The sequence below is a fragment of the Anolis carolinensis genome, chromosome 2 (assembly GCF_035594765.1).
Source record: "Anolis carolinensis isolate JA03-04 chromosome 2, rAnoCar3.1.pri, whole genome shotgun sequence".
In the NCBI taxonomy this organism is placed as follows: Eukaryota; Metazoa; Chordata; class Lepidosauria; order Squamata; family Dactyloidae; genus Anolis; species Anolis carolinensis.
This window is the reverse complement of record NC_085842.1, coordinates 135,368,896-135,390,696: the sequence shown is the minus strand read 5'-3', so window position 1 is coordinate 135,390,696 and position 21,801 is coordinate 135,368,896. Positions and strand designations below refer to the sequence as shown.

The window sequence follows — 21,801 nt, the reverse complement described above, 5'->3', positions numbered from 1 at the left end:
TTCATTAGATTTTGCCTGTATTCACATTCTCTACCTTTTCTGTTTCCATTTACACATGCCAGGCTTTATTATGTGTTCCACTGCCTTGTACATTTGTAAGTCTGTTTGAGGTTCCCAGAAGAACAAGCCAAATATACAAAGAGCATGCCTTTTTAGTTGTAAACTCTAACTGAGAAGCTCATTCTTGGCTGTACTTTTCCTTTACCATTTGTTATAATGCCATCGGCCAGCTGCTGCACACATTTCTTGAATTAACACAGCCCTCACTGTAATTTGTCATCTTGCTGAGGCTAAATATACGTTAAACTACAAGCCACAAGGAATGGTGCATTTGGCATCCATTTTATGACTAACCAATAAGAGGTTCTGAAATGAAAGGGTATCTTTGTTTTTTAATTTGGGGGGGGGGGAGTCCTCTTGTCCAAACAGCCTTAAATATGGTTAACTACAGATATAAACTATGTCTTACAATTTTCCCCCAGAAAATACACTTGGCTTGTAAATTTGACATGTGCAAGTGGACAATGTAGCTCATTTCCCCTATTCCTTGGACTAAAACTGATTTGTAACATGCAAGTAAAATAATTTTGTGCATGTAGTAAAAACATACTATATTTCTTTTCTTTACAAGGAAAGGGAAGGAGGAAGATATTCACTTTAAATCAGGCACATAAACAAAATAACATTACAGCTTTCAGTATCCTTTCACCTGCATCCTTAGATAAGCAATGACAATTGTAAATAGGTATATTTGTTTTCTTTGGCATTATTCTTAGTAGAGGAAAGAGGATTGCTCCTGTTTTTCTTTTGCAGTCTCCTAATTTCATGTGTCAGCTGCAAGGCTGCATCATCTTTTCTCCTGAATGAATGATTTGGTCAGATATATGATTTAGTTCTCTTGGCTGTGGACAGTAGAACAGCCAGATGAAACACTGCTCATGTTGTAATTTATTCTGCTGAACATTTGCACGTAGTTTGGAGTTCACTGGGTAGTTCAGTACTCTGCATTTCTCTGGAACTCTCCTTTGTCAAGAAGTAGAACTTGCTTTAAACCATGGACATTTCTTCAGGACATTATTGGCTCCCCCCCCCCCCCCCCATTTTCCAGTACAGCCAAGTGTGTCACTCTCATTTTAGTATCTTGATAGCACCACTACTATTTCTAATAGGGGAAAAAATAGAAAAATTCTGTGAACTCCATGACTTCATCAGTATCATGATGGCCATTGCATAAGATCATAGTCCGCTTGAAGTTTAATCTCTTATCCTTCCCCCTTTTTCTTTGCTTGGTGCTTTCAGTCTGTCATGTTCTCCATGCAAATGCATGAGGCTGTTCCTCTGCCAGGACTGAGCATAGTTGCAAACTCGTTCTTCTTATGTTCTATAATTATTTCTTATGCATGGACTACTGGTCGAACCTGAATCTTCCTGCTCTTTTTCTTAGGGCTTCCACTGCAGCACTGGCCACAGCAACAGCTGCATGCGATGATCATCATCGAAAGTATTACAGCTGACATATAAAGTAAAAGGAAAACACATTAGCTTTTGGAAATGCTAAGTAGAAGGCGAAGCAAAGCTGTGTCCTGAACAGAGTAACAGAAAAAGGACATTTGTGGCTTTTAAATATATTTCCTTTCTTTGAAATTAGTAATGCAACACATTATTATCGGTGGCCCTTGCAAGAACTGCAGAATACATGTGACCAAACTATGTTTAAGGAATATCTATGAGACATCTATGAGGTGAATTTTTAAAAATCACAAAAAATGTTTTGCCTTCTGGTTTGCTCCCAACATGATGAAAATTGTCATGGCATTTAAAAATCAAAATTGGGGTTTTTTTTCCATTGACCCCAGGAGTTCCAGAGAACCACAAAAGGGGATCTAAGGAACTGCACACAGCCTACAGGGTTAGGAAAACGATGGCAGTGAATAGGGATGGGTATGAAAATTCTGTCCCCCAGACCAGGTGCCCTATCCTGCAGTTTTCTGGTTTTGAGCGTGTTTGCCTGCTCTAAGATACCTTCTCTCATAGAGTAGAGCCAAAATGGACACCTAGTTTTCTAGGAAGCAGATGGTGATGTGAGAAAACAATTAGCATGACATTGGCAGAAAACTCAGAGCACGTCTGATTGAACACTGGTTAAAGCATATGTGAGAAATACCGGTAGCAAAGGCATTTTTCCCCCTCTGGCTCTATTGTGTATTTTATTTATTATTTTATTTATTATTATTACATCACTTCTACCCCACCCTTCTCACCCATCAGGGGACTCAGGGCAGCTAACAATATAAACATACACATTAAAAACAGTTGTCATCAAATTTAAAAATCCATCAAGATTAAAAATTACAATAAAATTAAGAATATCCATTAAAATATACATAATTATACATTTAAATATACATTTAAGGCGCTTGTGTATGCAGGAAGCTGGCCAAGAGAGCTGTTTCAAGTGGTCAGGGTAATCCAGATGACATGACAGCCTAGTAAGAATGACGTGCCTAGTACTTTGCAGATAAATTTCTAAGATACATTCTGACTTGGATGCTATAATTGAGACAGATCCAGTAGATGTAACTGTGCCTTCTGCTTGTCCAGTTTGTGCAACCCAAAGATGTAGACGGGATTCTTGGAGGTATGAGAGCCACCACATGTATTCTAGATCTTTGCTCATCATGGCTTACTGGGTTAGGGAGCGGCTAAAGCCTTGATAAAACAAGACAAAGTTCCAGGTTGTCAGAAGGAGATAGTTATAAAACTTTTGAATCCCACCATTCCTGATAGTTCTTGGCCAGTCTCTAACACTCAATTTTTAGACAACGTTCTGCTGTATTTGGCGGCTTCCCAGCTAATGGGTTTGTGGATGAAAAAGATTATCAAGATACATTTCAAACTAGTTTCGAGCTTGGTTATGGGACAGATGACTTAAGTTGCCTGGTGGATGACCTACCTGGAAGCTAGATGGGAGAGTGTGTCCTTCTTGGTTCTGGTGAACCTCTCTGTAGTTTTCAGTACCATGGTATCATTGAGGGTCACCTTGCTGGGATGGGACTTGGGAGGCACTATTTTTCCTTGATGGAGGGGCAAACTGAGAATGTTTGACTCCCTGGCCATTATCCGTCAGAGTTCCACATGCTGTTTAACATATATATGAAATCACTGGGGGAGGTTGTCTGAAAACTTGGTGTTCAGTGTCTTTGGTATGACACTCACCTCTATCTTCAGAGGGAGTGCAATCTTTCTACTATAAACCAAGGAAGCTGTTTGGGTCTTAAATCGTTGTCTATCATCAGTACTGGACTGGATAAGGACAAATTAAAGCATCTCTCCTCTCTCTACCCTCTAAGATACATATGGTGGGACCTTGGGAGATAGCTTTATCAGTTATTGCCCCTGGCTCTGGTACTCCCTTCCCAGAGAAATTAGACTGGCACCCTCTTTACTTTCTTTTGACATAGAAAGAAAGTATTTTCTGTTTAGACAGGCATTTGATAGACTGACTGCATAAGTTGCTGTGTCTTGCTAATTGTTGTGCTGGGGCATGTTTGCATTTTAATTGCAAAAAAGTGGGATAGAAATAAATGTAACAGTCACCACCACCACAACAACACTTTAATTTAGAGTCCTATTTTCATAAATATGGAGATCTCCCTTGTCGTTCAGTTGATAAAATTGTGATTAGTTTCTCTTGCTGTGTTCACAAGTATAGAGTACTTACATAATCATGAGGTAGATTTTACCAGTGTAAATCTGTATTGAATAGTATGCTTTGCACAAACACACTTGAATCATGTTAATTTTCTTGAGAAAGCAAAAGAAATGTCAGTTTCCAAAAGAGCATATTATTGACTCTGCAAAACAAAATAGTCCCATCTGATGAGTCTAGTGAGTTGCAAACATATAGAAAAAATGTACTTACCAATGAATAAGATAATGACAGAAAAGCACACAATTTCAACTGGTTCTGCCTTGGGTAGTCTCTGGAGCTTGAGCCACAGCTTGTTACCAATAGCATAGAGTTCATTCTGAAAGTCCTTGTAAGACATTGTCTGGATCAGCCCACGTTTTGCAACACTGGGACACAAAAGGGTGAGAAGTAAGAAGAATATACGTGAGAGTATTGCTGTTAGCCTCACTTTATGAACACCAAACAGCTTTTTGCTTTGTTGTTAAGTCTAACTCACCAGCAAAACAAGTTTATCAGGGCTCTGCCCTTGGATTCTAGTCACATGCTGCTCCTCTGGAGGAGGCTTATTAGATGCATCCACATGTAATGTACATTCAAACACAGCAAAAGCTGCTTTCTCAGTTTTTACTCACATAATATTGAGGTCCACCAATAATTATTTGGCACCCTGGTGGCGCAGTGGGTTAAACCACTGAGCTGCTGAACTTGCTGACCGAAAGGTTGGCGGTTCGAATCTGGGAGTGGGGTGAGCTCCCGCTGTTAGACCCAGCTTCTGTCAACCTAGCAGTTTGAAAAAATGCAAACACTGGTTTGCATTTTTGATCTTCTATAAAGGAAGTAACCTAAGTGTCTAGTAAAGCAGAAATGACTTGTCCTATCTCAGTAGAAAGCTAGCACTTTTGAATGTCTATCTTACATGATCTGCATGAACTGCTATACTGAACATCATTCTATGTTCTAAGTTTCATTCCGCTGAGATGGATTTACTTTTGTTCTAGAGATTCTTAAATTCCATCTTCTTTATGCCATGATCTCACGGTTCTAGCAACAAATAATAGCACTTACTGGTACTATTATGAATTAATACCAATATCTTTTTAGGGGCATTTTAAACTATAGCTCAAAAATATACTGTACTTTATTTTCAGGAGGTTGGATCCAGACGCAGCATGCATCTACACTGCATAATTAAAGCAGTTTGACACTACAGGAGAGTCTCACTTATCCAACATTTGCTTATCCAACGTTCTGTATTATCCAACACATTTTTGTAGTCAATGTTTTCAATGCATCATGATATTTTGGTGCTAAATTCGTAAATACAGTAATTACTACATAGCATTACTGCATATTGGACTACTTTTTCTGTCAAATTTGTTGTATAACATGATGTTTTGGTGCTTAATTTATAAAATCTTAACCTAATTTGATGTTTAATAGGCTTCCCCTTAATCTCTCCTTATTATCCAACGTATTCGCTTATCCAACATTCTGCCGGCCCGTTTATGTTGGATAAGTGAGACTCTACTGTATTTTAATTGCTATGGCTTTATATTATGGAATCCTGGGATTTGTAGGTTTCCAAAGTTTTTAGCCTTTACTGTCAAGGAGTGCTGATGCCTCACCAAACTGCAAATCCCATGCTCCCTAGTGTTGAGGCATGGCAGTTAAAGTGGTGTCAAACTGCATTAATTCTCCAGTATGGATACACCCGAATCATGTTTAGTCATTCATCTATTGAAATTAATGGGGTTTAAAGTAGGCATTTCTAATTCAAGTACATATTTAATTGTTCTGTTTTGTGTGAACAGTTATTTTCTTCTAATTCTTTCCTATCCTGTGCATGAAAATTAATTGAAAAATAAAAATGTGGAAAATAGCTTTTGCCGTATTCAGGCCACATCTATACAGAGATGTGTGTGTATTTTCTCGTCTTAATTGCAGCAGTTAATTGACTTGTCTGTGCAAAGCTTGGAGCGCTTGAGCCAATTTTTCACAGCAACTTAACATTCTTTCAGCATAAGGAGGTTGTGGGTTGGGCAGAAAGTTGTGTTGAAAGAATTAGGCCTCCAGGGTTTGGTGAAAAACAATGTGCCAGGGCATTGGTTAGGAAATATTTTAGCTCACAAAAGGACTCATTATCTATAGGAATGATATTATTTGCAACTACAGTTAAAGGATGCTGCATTTTATCTGGACAGAAGAAATGCTTCAGGATTTAAGCAGAAAGTTTAGAATTCTGTGCAAGAACTTGCATCTTTTTGTTTCAAAGCTTTTGCTTCCGTTACCAGAGGCAATTTGTAGAAGCTCAGTTTTAGCAGAAAAGGATCGTGATCCAGTTCCAATGAATGGTTTTTCCATCCAGCTGGGAAAGGGAACTGTGTCATTCTGAACTTGTTTTTCTCCAGCTAAGTAAAGTAGTGTGAATGAGGAGAACTGTTAAAGAAATTCTTAAGAAAGTTCATGTTCACATGTCTTCTAGCATAGTGTTTGACTAAGTTGACTGTCTTGTCACAGATAAAGGACTCTTTAGCATTTCAGTACTACTGTAACTACCACTGTCATATCTTTGTCCTGTAGAATCTTGGGATTGTTGTTTCATGAGGTATTTAATTATCTTCCAGGGAACTGTAATACCTTAATAAATTACAAATGTCAATTCCATATAATTTAAAAGTGACACTTTATTTTTGATTCTAAGAAATTCTTTCAGCGCTTTTGTGCTTGCATTTTCATGCCTCTTTATAGGCAGAGGTAATCCAGTGCCATAAAAAAGAATATCTAATAAGCAGAATGCTTTGTGTAACATCTTTTTAATGAACATGGAAAAATCCAGCCACTTAAGTTAATAGCTCATCTTTGCAAAAGAATTCTGCTTTGGCTCTTTTCTTATCACTCTACCCTTCTGCACTTTGGATAAGCCACCACTCAGCCAAATAGCACTCCAGTTCCTTTGGAAGCTAATTACAGTTCATAGCAACCATGGTATTTTCTCTGTACAATGGTATAATGTAGTAATGGTTGCAAACTTGCTTTTCCGGTATGCCATTCTTGTCAGTTGTTGATGGATTGCAGGTGAATTTTGAAAAGGCATTATCTGTTGTTAAATGCTTTTTAAAATTGCTTCCATCTGGGTCCTGACAGCATTGCAGACACTTTCCTCCCAGAAAGTGTTCCAAAGAAGGAATGTCGTACAATTTCCCTTTCATGTGGTACATGAAAGCTGTGTGATGATTTTGTGAGCCTATGACTTTACCTCTAGGAACAGCGTTGTATGGGTTCTCCACCCTACTCCATAATAGATGGTCAGAGACTCATAATTGTGCTTTGCTTCTATTTCCACACTGGAGTCCTCAGTCACTGAACTTCGAAATTACACCTTTCTGATACTTAGCGACATTCTATGGTCCTAGACATGGGAAAGATAATAGTTCTTTTACTTTTGGTAAGCCTACTGTAATAAATGTTTAAATGTAGCTATTTACTCTGAAGGTGAAAAAAACCCGCACATTCCTTATGCTTAACAAGTGAGTTCAAAGAAATTTCTATGATACTGAATAATATTTAACAGTTTACCTGTATACTTTTATCCATCTGTCCTGGCAGCAGCTGAATACTAAAATATTGAACAGAATTATCAATTATTGATCTATACAAGCCACTGTTATCCACTATGGTTCGCAATGAATGTCTACAGCTAGGATTCATTTCTAGTCCTATTTGAAGATCCCAAGTTTTTTAATGATCTACCAATGACTTATCAGGAAAGATAGCAATGCTTGGGAAGGTGAAAGGCAGTAAGAAAAGAGGAAGACTGCATTGCCGGTGGATAAATGAAGCCAGAGCCTTAAATTTGTAAAACCTGAGCAAGGTGGTTGATGACAGGGTAACTTTGAGGTCTCTCATTCATTGGGTCACCATAAGGCATAGTCAGCTGGTGGCAGTTGACAACAACAAACTGCCCAAAGAGTGCCTAGCCCTGATCCTGCTCAGCGTTTGAAATGTAATGGGATTGAGTTTGTTCAGGCTGCCTAAACATATCCTTTGGCTTTTTGATAAAAAGGTCAGCCCAGGGGGGCTGTTCCTGAAGGTTTTCTACATCACAGTAAACATGTCAATATTTGTAGGGGTATATAGCTACTCTCAAAAAGCAGACATGATTAACCAGTGTATTTGAGTTTGTAACTTTTTATGATATTCCAATACAGTCATATTGCCAGTTTAAAACAAATGGGCAGCATGATCCCTCGGACAGAATGTTTGTCATGGTCCTTGTGAACTGAATGCAAATCATGATTACATAGAAGGTAATAACCAAGACACTTGTGAAGATTAAGATTAATACATTAAGAAGGCTACAAAATATTTTTTTCATTGTTGTACTTTTAATTACCACTTTTGGAGGGAGGAGATGAGACATTTATATCCTCTGAACCATAAAATTGCTTCCAGATTTAGAGTGAGAACACCAGTATTTTCTGTCTTTTGGGAAAATAATTAGAGTCCCATTATGTGGGTGGGGATTTGGCATCCTGTATGTCTCTTTGAAGGTCTGGCTTTCACATTGTGGACTGGCATGGACTTGTGGACCTGTGAAATGGAATCCTGTTGTGAGGAATTAGCATTAATGCAGAAGGCGAAATGTCTCAAAAGATGGTTGTGGCATGGTTCACATTCAAAGAAAAAGCAGCTTCTTTTTCTCAGGGATAATTTGTTCCTGTAGTACATGAATTCATTAGGAACATAACAATCTCCTTTTTATTGGGCCCAGGCTAGTGGTCTATCTACAATCAGCCTTTCACGTTAGTTGGGAGTTTGAGGCACAAGATCTCAGTGAAAGTGAACAAAAGTCAGTTAAACAACAAAACTCTTCTTTTAACCTGAGATAATATCTTTCTAGAAATCTGTGGGTCCTTCAGTGGAACTCAGTGATCAACTTATGCCAGATATTGATCATAGAGGTATTCTTAGAGAGATATTCTCTAGGAATATGTAGATCCCCCAGGGTCAGCTTCTGACATAAATAGATTATAGTTGCATTCTAGGAGGACCTAGAAATTACTACGGATAATATTTTCATCAAATTCATGAACAATCAAACCCTTAAAAAGTGAAGGTTAAAAAGTTAAGAAGTGAATTGCTGAAAACTAATTGTCGAAGTCACCATAGGTTTTTGTGCTGGGTGTTTCCCCATTTCTCTCTGAAGAACCTGAGTTCTATTACAGGCAACATGTTGACTCTGCCACTAAGCTACTATTTTTGGTATAAATTGAAATGGATTATAAGAAATAGAGTTAAAGCTGTCTTGGGAAAGCCAGAACATAGATCAAATCAAAAACATGTTTTTCTTCCAAGCACATTGTGTAAAAAAAGAATATCAAGTAATAGCAAAGAAGCCTATAGCTTATTTTTTTTTGATACTGTGTCACAATTGTATAATCAGTTTTTATAGAGAGGCATTCCCATTAAGTAGCATTCATCTGTACCTCCTCTCTAAGATTTTCTGGATGTGAAAAATATTTTTCTTAGAACTTCTATAGTCTGTCTCAATCTCTCTCTCTCTCTCTCTCTCTCTCTCTCTCTCTCTCTCTCTCTCTCTCTCTTTTTTTTTTTTTTTTTTTTTTAACTGCAAAGGGAATGCCAAATGAGCCTTCATGCTTTCCCTGGAGTAAAATTTATCTTTTTGTCTGTGAGCATGTGGGCATGGTGCAGTTGTGATAACAAACATGGAAATAAGCCAAAACAAAACTGCTCATGCAGTATAGTTGTTGAATGACTGGCCAGGCAGAGCAAGATAAACTATGGTGTCTCTCTCCCCCCCCCCCCCCCCCAACCAGCCTTGCAAGTGGCAGAGTAGATGGCCAAGAAATACATTATGTTCTTCCTAGGCAGAAGTATAACACATTTCCCTACTAATTCTAAGGTGTGGTAGAGCCCCTAATACAGTCACTAACTGATTTAGGGAGAGAAGAGGATGTAGAACAACATCCAGTTATGTTCCTGTTGGTGGACACAGAATAACAGGCATCTTTTCAGAGATTCTGAAGGAAAATGTCATTGCTGTGAGTCCAGCTGTAGGAATGTAGCTGAACACTATTCTGATCTCTTCCTCTCAACTGGCCAGTCAAGAGACATGTTGAGGAAGCAGCAGCAGTTTAAAAAGTATTTTTGATAAGAGAACTGGTCACTGCACGATCAGAGAATGATTCTGCAAAGAAAGTGAGTGACACCGGCTCTTTGTAATTCTCTAAGAGGTTGCTGGCTATTGGCTAAAGATTCTTAGAGCCCATGGCTGGTGAGGGGACGTCGTAGTTTATCTTACTCTGCCTGTTCAGTCATTCATAGTACAGGAGAGTCTCACTTATCCAACATAAACGGGCCGGCAAAACATTGGATAAGTGAATATGTTGGATAATAAGGAGGAATTAAGGAAAAGCCTATTAAACATCAAATTAGGTTATGATTTTACAAATTAAGCACCAAAACATCATGTTATACAACAAATTTAACAGAAAAAGTAGTTCAATATGCAGTAATGCTATGTACAGTAGAGTCTCGTTTATCCAACGTTCTGGATTATCCAACGCATTTTTGTAGTCAATGTTTTCAATACATCGTGATATTTTGGTGCTAAATTCATAAATACAGTAATTACTACATAGCATTACTGTGTATTGAACTACTTTTTCTGTCAAATTTGTTGTATAACATGATATTTTGGTGCTTAATTTGTAAAATCATAACCAAATTTGATGTTTAATAGGCTTTTCCTTCATCCCTCCTTATTATCCAACATATTCACTTATCCAACGTTCCGCCGGCCCGTTTATCTTGGATAAGTGAGACTCTACTGTAGTAATTACTGTATTTACGAATTTAGCACCAAAATATCACGATGTTTTGAAAACATTGACTACAAAAATGCGTTGGATAATCCAGAACGTTGGATAAGTGAGACTCTACTGTATATGAACTAAACATGGAAATGTTACTATGGCGTGACATAGATTTATCCTTTAACCTTTGAATCTTAAGTAACAAACAGTGGATATGTGGACAGGAAGGACACTGTTCAGCTTTTACATGTGGTTGGGCATATGCATTTTGTTGCTGTTGACTTCAGAATTGGCTGACGAGCTGGATTATTGTTAAATAACAATAAGTTCTGTTTACAACTTTACAACTTAAAAGTTTACAACTTTCTTGTGCAACAGTGTACAGAAGCCTTTGCAAGCTGTAGCAATAGGTCAATGCAGTTTTGGAAACTTCTCCTCCAGTAGCTGAGCTGGAGATTTGAACACAGCACTTTGTTTTCCTTGCAGCGGACACCAGAAAAGCTGGAGAATTAGTACCCGTGTCTCCCATTTGAAAAAGACTCATGAAAACTGGAAATACAAATTTCCTGCTTCTTGGCAGGGGGTTGGACTGGATGGCCCATGAGGTCTCTTCCAACTCTACTATTCTATGATTCTACAAGGCTAGGCCTTGAAAACTGCTAACCACAATAACTAATTGGAAGGAGGAACTCACAAGTCTAGCTTATGATCCATGAAAAAGTATACTGTAGCTTTTCTTGTTTTTCAGGGTGTCTTTTTAGTTCATCCTATCCTTCAGAAGTGTCCTTCAGAAGGATATCAGGTGGGCAAGTTCAAGGGATAACTGATGAAATTCGTAGAAAAGGCCAGTCCAAATGCTTGTAAAAAACAAAAGGAAGTCACTGCTGTGTTTGAGGCTGCATCTACACTATAGAATTAATGATGTTTGACACCGCTTTAACTGCCAAGGCTCAGTTTTATGGTGTCATGGGAACTGTAATTTTACAATACCTTTAGCCTTCTCTACCAAAGAGTGTTGGTGCTTTACCAACCTATAGTTCCTAGGATTCCATAGTATTGAGTCATGGCAGTTCAAGTGGTCTCAAGCTGCATTAATTATACAGTGTAGATGTCCCCTTAGTTTCTCCAGAGTCAGTGTGTTTCTGATATGAATAGACAGTATACTAGCTTGCTGTACTGTTTAGCCTGTAGCAAATGCTCTTTGGCAGTTGTCCTTTATGGAGACTAAGAAGCCTCTTTACTATATGACAGCTGGTTAACACAAGCCAGGACTCTGTCCTATTCCCAGACACATGTTTCAAATTGTGTTTCTCTGTAGCTGCTGCATAAGACTTCTGCCAAACTCTTCAGGCTATTTTTGCCAGAAACTTTTAGGCTGTATTTTTGTTATATTTTCCTGGATTCTTGCTTTTTATTTATCCTTTTTCTTACTTAGTATTCAACTAACAGGAGCAACAGATCCTTATATCAAACGACACCATGTAGTTGTTTTATAACAGAAATTTTGGAATTTAGACTTCTTTTAGAAGGAATAGTCACCTAATTAACTGCTGTCTCCTTCTGTATGACTGTAGTCTAATACCTTTGAAGAACAGGTTTGTCTGGACATATATTATCTATGTCATTTGAAAGTCACTCCAATTCAAAGAGAACCTGAAAGTTTCCACCAGTGCAGTCATGTGAAGTAGGGAGTGGTTAAAATACATCAGTTGGAGAATGTGGCTTCTTTGTTGTTGTTTTTTTCATTTTCCCCTTGTAGGCAACTCTAAATAATATACCTTACAGAAATAAATACCTGGATGTACTTTGCTCTAACTGCCTTTGGTAGCAAATCATGAATAAAGTGTCATAGTAGAAAAATACCTTGACAGGTGGCAGCAAATGTTGAGGGAATTCTCTTTGGGATGTTTAAGTAAATAGTTCGTTGGTGAATTGAAAGCTGTGTGGCAGCAAAGACCCTGCCACATACCTTTTAGGAATGTTGAACTGGAAAATAAGAGAACCAGTCCTAAGCCTCTCGGAAACCAGAAGACTCACTGGGTTATCTTGGATTTGCCATTCTCAGCCTATCACTAACTAATATTAAATGAATAAGTTTGAATCATATGCAGAACATATTAAGCAAATTATACTATTCATTGGGAAGTAACAAATTTAAACTAGGGCCATGAACAATATATATACAACTAGCTGTGCCCAGCCACGCGTTGCTGTGGCGAAGTATGGTGGTGTGGGAAATAAAGTATTGAGGAACTGGTGGTAGTTAAGGTAAAGGTTTTCCCCTGATGTTAAGTCCAGTCGTGACCGACTCTGGGGGTTGGTGCTCATCTCCATTTCTAAGCCGAAGAGCCGGCCTTGTCCGTAGACACCTCCAAGGTCATGTGGCATGACTGCATGAAGCGCCGGTACCTTCCCGCCGGAGCAGTACCTATTGATGCACGTTTGCATGTTTTTGAACTTCTGGGTTGGCAGAAGCTGGGGCTAACAGTGAGAGCTCACTTTGGTCCCCCAATTCAAACCTGTGGCCTTTCGGTCCAGAAGTTCAGCAGCTCAGCGCTTTAACACGCTTCGCCATCAGGGGATATTATTTCCTAAAGGTTGTGAATATACAATATTTCTGATATTTTTTTTGTCTGTTGGAGGCAAGTATGAATGCTGCAATTAGGCAAAATGATTAGCATGTAATGGCCTTGCAGGTTTAAAGCCTGGCTGTTTCCTCCCTGAGTAAATTTTTTGTTGGGAGGTGTTAGCTGGCCCTGATTGTTTCCTGTCTGGATTTCCCTTGTTTTTAGACTGGTGTTCTTTGCGATATTTTATGTGCTTCTACTGTCTGTGGCCCTCAGAAAACAGGATTTGCCAGACTTTGGTGATGGGAATACTTGGTTGGGAGATGTTAGCTGGCCCTGATTGTTTCCTGTGTGGAATTCCCGTTTTCAGAGTGTTGTTCTTTATTTAGTGTTCTGATTTTAGAGATTGTATTGTTCTGTTTTATTATACCACATTAATTTTTATATATTCTGATTTTACTTTTTTTGAATACTTGGAGCCAGATTGTATTCGTTTTCACAGTTCACAGCAACATAATAATAATAATAATAATAATAATAATAATAATAATGATAATGATAATGATAATGATAGTAATAATAATGACTTTGGTAATACATACTGATTTACTCCCTTCTTAGCTTCCTTTCTGGAAGAATCCTTTCTTGGGAGGTGTTAGCTGGCCCTGATTGTTTCGTTTGTGGAATTCCCAATTTCTTCGCTTTCAGAGTGTTGCTGTTTATTTACTGTCCTGGTTTTAGAGATTATATTGTTCTGTATTATTCTACCACAGTAATTATTTCATATTATAGTAGAATCTCACCTATCCAACATGTTCTGGATTATCCAACGCAGTCTGCCTTTTGTAATCAATGTTTTTGTAGTCAGTGTTTTAAATTCATTGTGATATTTTGGTGGTAAATTTGTAAATACAGTAATTACTACATGGCATTACTGCACATGGAACTATGTTTTCTGTCAAATTTGTTGTATAACATGATGTTTTGGTGCTTAATTTGTATAATGATGACCTAATTTGATGTTTAATCGGCTTTTCCTGAATCCCTTCTTATTATCCAACGTATTCACTTATCCAATGTTCTGCTGGCCTGTTTATGTTGGATAAGTAAGACTCTACTGTATATTTATAATCTATTATCTGCTTAGAACTGGATTATATGAGGCCCCTTCTACACAACTGTATAAAATGCACACTGAAGTGAATTATCTGGCAGTGTGGACTCAAGATAATCCAGTTCAAAGCAGATAATATAAGATTATAAATGGGTAATATAGCTGTGTGGAAGGGCCTTGAGTCTACACTGCCATATAATCCAGTTAAAATCAGATAATCTGTATTTTATAGACTGTGGGGAAGAGGCCTGAGGCCTAACTGTGCCTGTCCCCTGTCTGAGTGGGTTGCTAGGAGACCAAGTGGGCAGAGTTTAGCCTTGTAACTGGCAGCAATTGGATAAAACACAATTATTCCTCTCCCTCTAATTATGACTTTATTTTTCTTTTCTTTTTGTTGTATGAACGTAGAGGCATGGATGAGGGGTTGTGTTGCCAAGTTTAGTGTTTCTGGGATGAGGGGTTGTGTTGCCAAGTTTAGTGTTTCTGGGATGTGTAGTTTTGTTGTTTTGTCCTAGGCCGAAATTTTTTATCCTTTTATATATATAGATTATGCTTTGTGGGTTCCAATTGTCTTTGACATCTGCATGTGGCTGCTGTAAAAAAAGACTGAATAGAGTTTTGGAGGAGTGTGTTATTCATATTCATTTGTGTTTTAATTTCCACTTAACACAAAGCATTTCATTTCAAGACAGATGGACAAAGTAATTGAACATGTATCTGAAAAAGATAGAGGCAATGAGAACTGTGGGATTAATTGCTGGATGTGATATTTTATTTTTCCAGGAATTTGATTAATAGGACCTGAAGGGTCTCACCTTCCCCATGGCTTTCTTCTATAGGCACCTAAATATTGACATCCTCTGTGGAGGTCCTTCTTCTGTCCTCTCCGTCATTACAAGTGAATGGGGGACTTGTCAGAGTTTCTACTCTCTTTCCTCTTGTGGTTGTGGGTTGAGTTGTCCAGGGGGGCTTCTTGGTATCAAGTCTGAAATCTTGTTAGCCCTGGTAGATTCCTAGATTCTCCGTCTTTTATCCTGTTCTATGAGATTGCTTGCTGTTCCTCAAGTTTTAAACAATTCTGTTTATTAACTTTTATAAGCCTTCAAAGTGAAAAAAAATGAGACCAAATAACCACTATAAATAAACATATCTAACTTGGAGTATTTCTGCATCCAGTTTTAATCATGGATGCCTAGCTATGTTATCTGATATATTGGATATGCAATTTCAGATATATCAGGACCAGAAATATATCATCAAGGTTGTATCTGCTTTGTGGTCTCTTTGGGGATATTTCTAAAAGTGATTTGGAAACATTAGTAATGCAAATTTCTCCAAAGTTAATAAAGTTCAATGTGCTGGTTGTTGATCACTGGACCTCTGCCTAGCTTTAAATATTTTTCCATTTAGGAACCCGCTATATGTCTCTTGAAATCTTCAGATATGCTTTGTCTCAGATGTCAAGCATAATTGCAGTAACTCAACTGTGGGACTCATTCCTTAGGTCCGCATAATCCAAGCCTTGTGAGCATGTGCTAAGACTTTCTTTTTATTCTGGCTGTCATTTTAGAAAGAAAATGCTGACTTGAAATCATAGTTTTTCATGACAATTTTGGAGGGAGGGATCTAAGATCTTTCTGTGGACTGACATCTGTATTATTATGATTTTCAGAACTGTGTTGAAGATCCCATCAAAAATGGGGCCCAAATCTTATAAAATATCATGAATGGTTTACTTTTCATTACAAGGATTTCTGAACAAACACTCAGAACCATCAATAACCAATGGAGATTTTAATTAGATGACACAGAGTAGCATCAAGCATTGTTACATGCTGGCTTGGTAAAAAAATGTGAGTAAAATGACAGATTCTGTTCACTTGCTCTGTTAGTACAAATAACCTCAACAGGGTCCTTCCACATGCTCACCAATGTATAGTTGCATTCTTATTTGCAGAATGTCTTCAATGAGATATTTGTAATAAGTTCAGTATGCTAGTCTATTACAGTAAAAACAAGGAAGCCTTGTAGAATTCTAGAGTTAAAAGAGACCCCAAGGGCCATCCTGTCCAACCTGCTTCTGCCATGCAAAAACACACAGTCAAAGCATCCTCGACAAATGACCATCAGCTTCTGCTTAAAAATCTTCAGAGAAGAAGCTTCCTTCATGCTCGGAGGCAGCAGCATATTCCACTGCTGAACAGCTCTTACTGTCAGGAAGTTCTTCCTAATGTTTAGGTGGAATCTTCTTTCCAACTCTTTGAACCAATTGCACCATTGTGTCCTAGTCTCCAGAGCAGCAGAAAACAAGTTTCCTCGCCTTCTCGGTGTGACATTTTTTCAAATATTTAAACCTGGTTATCATGTCCGCATCTCAGCCTTCTTTTCTCCAAGCTAAACATACCTAGGTCCCTAAGCTGTTCCTCATAGGTCTTGTTTTCCAAACCTTTGATCATTTTGGTTGTTCTTCTCTGGACAACTTGTCAATATCCTCCTTGAATCGTGAAGCCCAGAACTAGACACAATATTAAAGGTGAGATCTGACCAAAGCAGAATAGAGTGTGACCATGACTTCCCTCAATTTCTACACTATATCCTTTTTGTTGCAGCCTAGAATCTCATTGGCTTTTTAAGCTTCCACATCACATTGTTGACTCCTGTTCAGCTTGTGGTCTTCTAAGGCTAGACTTACCCTGACATATAAATGCAGCTTGAACAGTGTAGACCTATATAATGCAGTTCAAATTGCATTATATAGCAATGCAGATCCACCCTAAGACTCCTAGATCCTTTTCACATGGACTGTTTTCAAGCCAAATGTTCCCCATCCTATATCCTGTATCTGCATTTCATTTTTATTGCCTTAGTACTGTACATTTCTCCCTGATGAAATTCACTTCGTTAGTTTTGGCCCTGCTTTCCAATCTGCTAATCGTTTTGGATTTGGATCTTGTCCTCTAGTGTATTTGCTATCCCTCGTGATTTGGTGTCATCTCAGATTTAATAACAATGCCCTCTTCTCCGTTATCCAAGTTAATGACAAAGATATTGAATAGCACTGGGCTCAGGACAGAATTCTGTGGAACTTTAGTTACCTAGTGGGATGCCACTGGATGAAGAGGAGCTCAAGCAATATAAGACTTATGTTCTAAACTTTCATAGACCAAAGCCCAAATAGTGTGTGTCAGCCTTGAATACAGAAAGAAGGCTTCGTTATTATTTTATTTTATTTTTTACAAATGAGGTCAAGACATTCAATGCTGTGTAACAATTTCAAAATGCAGATTGCTGTTTGTGAACAGGCCTAGCATGGTATGCATACAAACACCCAAGGAGGAACAACCATTATCTATATTAAGTGTTACCATTCCCAGGATTGGTTTGAACAATATGTCTAAGTGAAATTTCTTACCAAATTTTGCTTCTTGGCAAAGTCTTTCTTTGAAAATGTTTGTTCTTGTTGGAACAACATTAATGTGTGTTACCGAATGTCCAGGGTGACTGAAATGCTCCCCAGAGTCTAAATTACCCTTTAGTATGTGTCTGTGTGTGTAACAATAACAATTAATTTTACTATGTAGAAACCATATTCGTTGCAGAAAAACATTGCTTACAGATTGATGGTATGCCTTATAGTGAGGGCACCAGATTTATGTATCAATTAAGTAGGCCATTGTTGCTGATGAAAACTGTTTTCAGAGCAAGTGTTTCTTTCCTTGCACATATATGGAGGTAAGTTATAATGGCCAGTATTGCCAGATAGTTGGGGTATGTTTACATGGGATATGTGTGAGAATCCAGAAAAATAGGACTCTGTAGCAAAATCTATGTATGGGCCATTAATGATTTGTTAAAAATAAATCCGCACATTCTTCAATAAAGGACTGCATTGAAACTTGGGCCACATTTCTACAGTTGTTACATTCTAAATTTGTCAGAGGACCGAGTGTGCGTATATCAAAGTGAAATAAAAATTTCATGTGTTTGGCACAAAGTTCAGAAAACTGAGACAGACTCTGATTTGTGTACCAAAGCAGTTGGCCTCTTTTGCTGAAGGCAAAGATTATTGCTGTTAGGATAAAATAATGCTACAAAATTTAGCAACCACCATGTAATTTGGCAACTGCTGGTAACATTCCTTCAAAATCTAGCAGACAGGCAGAAGAGATCATGCCCTGTAACCAAGTCCTGGAAAGAAATTCTATGGATATGCTGTAAATTAAAAGATGATACAAAATTCTTTTAACCTGAATCATTTAGGAGAATAATATCATAGTTATTGCTGCTCCTGGAATGTTACTCTTTGTGTTACTGATTTGGAAGTCTTTCAGTGCCAAATTCGAGGATGGAGAGGGCAGTGTCAGAGACAACATCCCAAAACTGAAGTCTGTGTCATTTGACTTAACCCCTTTTGTCTCTCTCCCCCCCCCCCCCCCCGCCACACCTCCCTATATAAGGTGTCCTACCCACACGCTTTTCCCTGCCATCCCATGTTGTAACACTTTCAATGACATATTGACCCAAAGATAAACTGAAGAGCACCAACTTCCCTAATATTAGGACAAATATGGACAGAAGCCATCCTTACCCCTGAAGTGTTGGAGGACTGGTGGTTTTGCTGTCTCCAGTGTTTTCATTTCATAGTCATTTCATGTCGGCTTCTCTCCCCATTTCTGACCCCCTCTGTCGCCTATCTCCTTTCTTGCTCTGCTTCTGTTGTCCCTGCTACTGACAGCCAATTGCTGGCTCTTCCTATGCTTGCTTGCTCTTTTTTCCCCTCCCTCCCTCGCTCTCTTTCCCTTCCTCCCTCTCTTTTTTTGTTGTTAGTAGTCCTAGAGATGTGAAGTTTCATATTACATGTGCAGGAAGGAGGAGGTAGCCTTGTTGTCAGTACAGACTCACCAACACAGAACTTGCCACAGAATTCAACACTTGTTGCTCCTTGTGTAACTCTTGAATTGCAACACAGTTTCTTCACACTTTACTAAAACATTTCTCATAAAACCTGAGAAGTTACAGAAGCTCCTTCCATTTGTCCATCTGTTTATCAAGGCAATTGAGTTTTTCTTCCCTTGTTGCAGCTAAATCATGTATTAGGTTTGGAGAAAAAAATCAGCTATTTGTGACGAAGTTGCTGAATGCTGTTAAGAGAATTGAGAACATTTGAAATTCTTCCAGGGCTTGTGGAAACATTTAAGTACAGATGTCTGTCTCGGTAATGTCTTTTTGTCGAGATCGGAGGAACCTTAGCTTTTTCAGTGACTTCCATATTAATGTCCAAGTTATTTAAAATGGCCCTTTCTGGACAGGGCTGCTTTTGTTTTATGTAATCTTTATTGTTTCCTTTCTCAGAAGGAACGTTTTAAGCTTTTTTGGGAACACATACTAATCTGGAAACAGTGAATATACTTAAAATAATTTTATTTGATAATTCATCCCTATTCTGAATCTTGAAAATAATGTTAGTTAATTTTTTAAATATGTTATCACATATTTATATACCAATCATGTTGATGAATGTTAAAAACTGTATCCAAAGACAAAATAATGCTCCCCAGTAAAGTGAAGTCAAAGGTGCCTGTCAGGTCTCATCCAGGGAAGCTTGAGAGGTTGATGAGTCTACTTCTTTGCTATTTTTCTGCAAAAGCAGAATATCTGTCATTGTATTCTCTCTTACTCTTCCTCCTCCTATGGGAACATCACATTTTAGAGACAGTTTAGTGTTGTTCTTATGGCGTGAACAAAAGGTATGAACATTCAGGGTGCAGTTCTAGTTATTCCAAATCAGAGCAATGATTGCTTCTAGCCAAGTAAGCAGCACATAAACTAAACAAATTAGCAACTTTTAAAATAAATACATAATAATAATAATAATAATAATAATAATAATAATAATAATAAATTTTATGTCCCACCCCTTCTCCCCAAGGGGACCCGGGGTGGCTCACAACACAAAAAGCAGTATACATGGTATCAATCACACTCCAAATCAAGAATTAAATCAAACAAACAAATCCAAAAGTACAGATCACAGAACTTAAAAAGAAAATCGAACAAACATAATTAATACAATTCATAAACATTGATCACATCAATGTAAAACTTAAACAATTAAAACATGTAATGTCATTAAAAACAACACAGATCCTGCTCTTGATGATAAAAGCAACTTTTCAGTAGATCTGGTAAGATGTCTCATAATGGAGGTTTGTAGCCTCCTCTCACACTACCTAACATATTTCTTATACTTTGATAGCTGTTGCAATTCCACTTTCCATCAAGATATGAGTTGAAAATTTTCTTTGCTGATCCTGTACAAGAAGAGAGGGAGTATCCATTTTATGAGCTGCTACAAACTGAAAAATAAAGGTTGTGCTCCTGATATGATGGAATTGCATATCATTCTCTTCTTCAAGACAAAAGACTAACTTGCTAAAGACCTTTGGCATTTCTAGCTGAGTGATATTAGCATATTTTTGGAAGGGAATGGGGTGTGTGGAAATTAGGATGATAGTCTTTCAGTGGCCATGAAAAGAATGCGTTCTTTAAGCCCAAGACTGGTGTGAGGCAATGCCATTTTTGCAAGGATTATAAAGATGGCTTTGTCACTGTTATTGGCACTGTGTGAGCTCTTTTTACCTGAGGGGTGCCATCTTTTTCTATTTTGGCACAAACGGTTGCTTGTTTTGCTTGCTAGGGCTGCAAAGCTGCCATCTCTTGGAGATTTCTCTGTCTGACATTTTCCTCCATTGCTTGTGACAAGTATGTAAACTAGGGTGGTAGGAAACAGCATACATAGCTACCCTTTAAAATGCCACAAGGGTATCTGCTAGCATTGTTACCCTTTAATACTAGAAATCTACTGTTATTTTCCTCTGACTTAAACATAAGTCAGAGTTTCACTGAAAATATATTTGGTTAGTTTCTAAATCTATTTAGCTGTGTTTACTTATTATTTGTTCTGAGAAAGTACATAAATGAAGTTTTATGTAGCCCTGGAGTCTTTAGATTTGGAAAAGACATCACTTTTTGCACACAGATTAAAGCTTCCCCAAGCGTATTATATACATTACAGAAACGGCTAAGGTAAAGCTTTCAGCAAGCGTAACAACATTGCTTTGTGATAGTGTGGGTTTCCAGTGAATTGGCTTTCTTTCTCTAGGTTAGTACATGTAGATTGCAAATAAAAGAACACTATTGGACACAGTGCTAGAAAGAAGCAATCTTATTCAAAAGAAGTGCTTCTGTTATTGAATCTAGACTTCAATACTTTGAGAATTCTGCCTGGTAAGAAGTGCTAACAATTAATAGCCAACCATAATTAATAATAAACCCAAAGTTCCAGAATAATACTCACCAAAGCAGCTGAAGATAAAGACAGAGGCATTTTATTGTTCATCCTCATCAGAGAGGGAAACTTATGGGTTCCCGCCCCAAAGAATAAATCTGAGAAACCTGTGCTCCTGTAAGGAGTTAAGTAGAGTCTGTTCCACTGTTAGAATTTGAATCTTGTCTCCCTGGCCCGGGATTGGCTGAGCCTTTGATGATGCAGCTGGAAATCCTCCCAGCCAGGTGGAGAAATGGCTTGGGAGG

At 38.0% G+C, this 21,801-nt stretch overlaps 2 protein-coding genes and 1 long non-coding RNA gene across 11 annotated transcripts in view; 1 reads left to right on the top strand and 2 right to left on the bottom strand.

The window, feature by feature from the left end:
• Window positions 1-21,801, top strand: part of recql5 (RecQ like helicase 5) — a 73,716-nt gene that overhangs the window by 25,539 nt on the left and 26,376 nt on the right. Inside the window, exon 9 of one of the 5 annotated variants that reach the window (XR_010002872.1) lies at window positions 15,881-16,061. The exons of the other annotated variants lie outside the window; for them this stretch is intronic. The gene's annotated coding sequence lies outside the window, so the exon portion shown is untranslated. The remainder of the gene's footprint in view (window positions 1-15,880; window positions 16,062-21,801) is intronic. 5 annotated transcript variants of the gene reach the window in all.
• smim5 (small integral membrane protein 5) lies at window positions 373-19,320 on the bottom strand. 5 transcript variants are annotated; one of them, XM_062970617.1, is made up of 5 exons: window positions 18,797-19,012; window positions 7,268-7,307; window positions 6,948-7,100; window positions 3,923-4,077; window positions 373-1,510 (listed from the first exon to the last, which is right to left on the bottom strand). In XM_062970617.1, the coding sequence occupies exons 4-5, from the start codon at window positions 4,047-4,049 to the stop codon at window positions 1,395-1,397; spliced, it is 243 nt and encodes an 80-aa protein (XP_062826687.1). In that variant the 5' UTR covers window positions 4,050-4,077; window positions 6,948-7,100; window positions 7,268-7,307; window positions 18,797-19,012; the 3' UTR covers window positions 373-1,394. The 5 variants fall into 5 exon arrangements, with proteins under 5 accessions (XP_062826687.1, XP_008102640.1, XP_003217255.1 ...); XM_008104433.3 differs by lacking the exon at window positions 6,948-7,100 and having other exon boundaries at window positions 18,797-19,017; XM_062970616.1 differs by lacking the exons at window positions 373-1,510; window positions 6,948-7,100 and adding an exon at window positions 2,197-2,709 and having other exon boundaries at window positions 18,797-19,320.
• LOC134296252 (uncharacterized) lies at window positions 19,613-21,763 on the bottom strand. The gene is made up of 2 exons (XR_010002874.1): window positions 21,566-21,763; window positions 19,613-20,519 (listed from the first exon to the last, which is right to left on the bottom strand). It is a non-coding gene; the product is annotated as an uncharacterized LOC134296252 (long non-coding RNA).

What these genes read in the sequence shown, in the direction of transcription:
- smim5 (XM_008104433.3), bottom strand. Translation starts at nt 18,845, where the DNA reads ATGAAAACACTGGAGACAGCAAAACCACCAGTCCTCCAACACTTCAGG. An exon ending in AGTCCTCCAACACTTCAGGG is followed by an intron (nt 7,308 to 18,796) that starts GTAAGGATGGCT and finishes TCAATATTTTAG; the next exon opens with TATTCAGCTGCTGCCAGGAC. An exon ending in AGATGGATAAAAGTATACAG is followed by an intron (nt 4,078 to 7,267) that starts GTAAACTGTTAA and finishes TTTGTGTCCCAG; the next exon opens with TGTTGCAAAACGTGGGCTGA.